The 4,202-nt window shown below is 38.5% G+C and overlaps 1 protein-coding gene and 1 pseudogene across 2 annotated transcripts in view; one reads left to right on the forward strand and one right to left on the reverse strand.

Annotated features, from left to right (window-relative positions):
• Positions 1 to 4,202, forward strand: part of KATNA1 (katanin catalytic subunit A1) — a 27,764-nt gene that overhangs the window by 4,351 nt on the left and 19,211 nt on the right. Inside the window, exon 2 of one of the 2 annotated variants that reach the window (XM_006915331.3) lies at positions 3,397 to 3,571. In XM_006915331.3, coding sequence (XP_006915393.1) covers positions 3,410 to 3,571 — 162 coding nt within the window. In that variant the 5' untranslated portion in view covers positions 3,397 to 3,409. Of the gene's footprint in view, positions 1 to 3,396; positions 3,572 to 4,202 lie in introns of those variants that run through there. The other variant, XM_006915330.3, reaches the window with a different exon arrangement.
• Positions 1,996 to 2,114, reverse strand: LOC112482650 (annotated as a pseudogene).

The following is a 4,202-nucleotide window of genomic DNA, read 5'->3' on the forward strand; positions in this document are numbered from 1 at the left end:
AGGATATATGCATGCATAATTCCCCTTAGTACTGCCAGGTTGCTGCCCAAAGTGATTGTACCAGTTTCTACCCACGAATTGTATGCGATCTTTTTTCCCAGATCCTTGATAATACTTACTATTATTAGATTTATTAATATGTTTAATCCGATAAATGTAAAAGGAGTGTCTAATTGCTCTATTTTACATTAATCTGTTTTGAGTGTCTCTACTTGTTAGCCCGTTGGGTTTTCCCTTCCATGAATTGCCCTTAATGCTCTTTACCCATTTTTGTGTGAGGTCCCTTTGTCCATTAGTGTGGGGAATTATAAGGATGGATTTTCAGATCTTAAGTTGTTCTTGCATTCCTGAGATAAACCTTCCTGACCAAGGTTGGGGAGAGAGAGAAAGGGAGAGAGGGAGGGGGAGAGGAGGGGAGGAGACAGAGGGTATGTGTGTGTTTTGACACATGGTTAGTTAGCTAACATTTTATTTAGGATTCCCACATCTACGTACATAAGTGAATGGGCTTTGTAGTCTTAGTTTTGAAATTGATGTGATCCCAGCCTCTTAAAAAGAGTTGGTCACTTTTTCCCTTGTCTTCTGGATCAACCTTTATATGATTAGAATTATCTTCTATTTAGAAAGCAGATAAAAACCCACCTATGAAAAACCCTCTAGGCCTGGAGGTTGTTTTTTAAGAGGAAGGTCTTTTATTAAAATTTTGTTTTCTAGGCAGTAAGAGAAAAAGACAAAAATGTCGTTTTCTTTTCATCTCAGATCTAATTATGTTCTCTTTTTCAGTTTGTATTTTGTTTATTTGCATGTCCTTCCCCCACCTGCCGCCCCCCTTGTCAAAGATTTGTCTCCTGATCTTTCAGAGATTCAGACTTTGGTTGCCTGTCCCAATCCTGCCGTCAGGGATCCACAGCCTGGGAACTGCTTTTTCCAAAGAACTTCTTTCTCAGTTGTTATCCTCTAGCCTAACGTGAGCGGAAGAGGCCACTCTCAAGAGCTGCTGTGTTGACCTCAGTCTGTCTTTACCTGTTGGCCTCTGTCCAGGTCTGGGTTTGCCCTGACTGTACCCTGCTGTGTCCCTCCGGTACCGGGCTTGCGCCTGCAAGGGTAGGTGGGGTGAACACGGATTGGCCAGGACCATGGAAGTCAGAAAGGGCGCAGCTGCAAAACTCTCACCTGGTCCTGTTTCCCTGTGGGCTTCTGTGGACCTTCCACACAAACACCCAGTCACCATCTGTCATTTCAGTTGTTTTTCAGAATTTTATAAAAATTCTTCTGTGAAGTAACTGTGATTCTTCTAGGATTGATTTTCAGGAAGGGGGCCAGCAGCTATCGTGGTGTCTTGTCTTGCCTTATATTTAGTAACTGAACCTGATAACTGAGATTAAAGATGTTTGGTTTGAAGATCCTAATACGTACCCTAATATATAATACATGACATGTATTAATTAAGTCTAACTGGGTGACGGAGCAATAGTTATATCTTCAGCTGATTAGAGAATGAGACTACCAAAGACTGGCAGGGAGTAGAAGCCTGAGGTGGCTGGTGTGTTTTTGACACATCCCTCCTTCCCCACTGAGGTGGTGATGCTTCTCCACTGAGGTGGTGATCCTAAGGAGCGAGCATAGTACCCACCCTCTTCTCTTCTGGTACAGCAGTGCTGGTTTATAGCTCTTCTACCCACTGAAATTTCTTACTAATCTTGTTTCCTATGATATGATTACCTTGTCTATTTGGCAGAAAATCTTTTTGGTCCTATGTCTAATGCATCATGAGTCTGATAGATATTCCTGGATGGCCTGCCATCATCCTCTTTGCCCTGCCTATCAGCTAAACAGCCTGCATTAAATTAAACCCAAGAAATTTGCTTGATATGTCTTTTCACAGAAAACCTCATCCCAGAGTAAAGAATTTAAATATGCAACAAGTAAGAGCCATTGTGGTCTCTGTTAGACTTAAGCTCTGTTGCATTTCTTTTTTTTCTTTTTCTTTTTAAACTCCTACAGCACCTGGTATTCCTAGGTGGTCTCCCATCCAAGTATTAACCAGGCCCGACCTTGCTTAGCTTCCGAGATCAGACAAAATCAGGCACGTTCAGGGTGGCATGGCCCTAGACTCTGTTGCATTTCTTGACCTTAACCATGAGTGGGGTAGGGCGGGAGGTGTCAGGAAGCACAATTTTAGGAAACACTTCTGGCTAAGTTAAATTGGACTAAGTACAGAGGTTCCCACATAGAAATTATCTGTGTTCATCTATGAACACATCTATTTGGACATTCCACTGACACAGAGGAGTTAAAAATAATGATCTTATTTCTTTAATACATCTATCTCTTCTCGGCTTTCCTTTGATATTTCATGATCCCTTCATTTTTTAGTTCTACAGGCTTAAAACTTCATTCATTTTCAACATCTCCACACAAGTTCATAAGTACTCTCAGCAGTGCTTTGGCCACATTTCAGATTTGTTTTTTATTTCCAAAACCAGAATGCTAATCTAAATCATTGCCCTCTTAAAAGCACACAGATCTTTCTGACTTTGAACTTCACCATGCTATGTCTAGTTAATAAATAATAGTAATCAACATGAACAAAGCTGACATAATATCAAATACCTACTTCTAATGCTTCGTATCCATATCTATATATCCATAACCTACTAAATACAGAGTCTGTGCTTGGTGCTCATGTATAGAAAGTTTCAGGGAAGATGTATTTAGCACTTTGCCAAGTAGTATGGTATGTACTTGAAATAGTCCTTTATTCCTTGTATTGCTGCTCTTGGAAGTAGTTACTATTTCAGTTTTACTGATTTAAAAACTCTATCTTAGATGAAAGTTAAGGGACTTGACCCAGGTGGCAGAATTATAATTCTGTATAAAATGTTTCTAACTTCAAAACGCATGTGCTTCCTGCTGTTTCACATTGCCTTCCAAGAACTGTATCTAACATTCTACATTTGTTCTGCCCATATTGAGTAAGACTTGTGTGTCATACAAGAATGACAGTCTCACACCTTTCAGATTCAAATCCTGTCTAGTAGCGATAAGATGTACATCAGTGACTATAATTCAGAGTTAAGTACCTTGAGATTGAAGGTGCCAGTAATTAACAAGAGACTTAAGAAGGAGAGTTTATTTTAAACAGAAGTTCAGAAGGTAGACATAACGGGAGAACTGCCATCTGAGCTGGGCTTTGACACATTGGTAGGGTTTGGCTGTGGGAAGTGAGATATTTCTTTGAAGGAGTGGATACAGCATGAGCAAATGTATAGAAGTGAAAGTGCTGTGTGCACGCTTGTGAGCGTCTTGGAGCCCTGAAGAGTATCTTGTAAAAAAAACTCTAGTACTTATTTTTAAGAGATACGTAATATGAAATGTTTCTTCCTTTTTTTTTAGCTTACACTTGAACATGAGTCTTCTTATGATTAGTGAGAATGTAAAATTGGCTCGTGAATATGCGTTGCTGGGAAACTATGACTCTGCAATGGTCTATTATCAGGGAGTTCTTGACCAAATGAACAAGTATCTATACTCTGTCAAAGATGCATACCTTCAACAGAAATGGCAACAGGTGAGAATCATTTCTGCTCTACTTTTTGTGGTTTAAGTACTCAGAAGAGGAAATTTATTAGATTGTCAGTGCTTTTTGCAGTTATGCATTAAGAGGGTATGATTTATTACATGGAGTTGTAAATAATGTTACTTGAAACAAGATTTGTTATATTAGTAGTCTACATTCACCATCATCAGTATTATGAATTCTTTTCAATTATTCTAATTGTTGGAATCTAATAGATTTTTTAAAAAGTAATGGTTTTGAACATTTTTTCTAGATCACATTTTTACGTGGTAAAGTTAGAGTCGACTTATTTAAACCATTTCTGAAACTGCAGGTGACACCTGAATCTCATGGGTCCCATTTCTAATATAGAACATTATAAAGCAGATCATATTTGAATCGCATTTGAAGAACTTTTGTCATTGAGGACCAATAGAAATTTATAGGTGGAAACTATAGAATTTATAGGACCTTTTGATGGTGGCATTTAAAACAAGGTTCAGGAGAAAGAAATGTTACAGAAATTAATAGTCTTTTGAGCTGTTCTTCTAGGTAGGATATTATCCGTCCGATTCAACGAAACTGCTTTTTTCGATAGTATTCTATGTTTGTCCTTAATTTCTTTAAAAGACAAAATATCCTA

The sequence above is a fragment of the Pteropus alecto genome, unplaced genomic scaffold (genome assembly GCF_000325575.1).
Source record: "Pteropus alecto unplaced genomic scaffold, ASM32557v1 scaffold185, whole genome shotgun sequence".
Taxonomy (NCBI): Eukaryota; Metazoa; Chordata; class Mammalia; order Chiroptera; family Pteropodidae; genus Pteropus; species Pteropus alecto.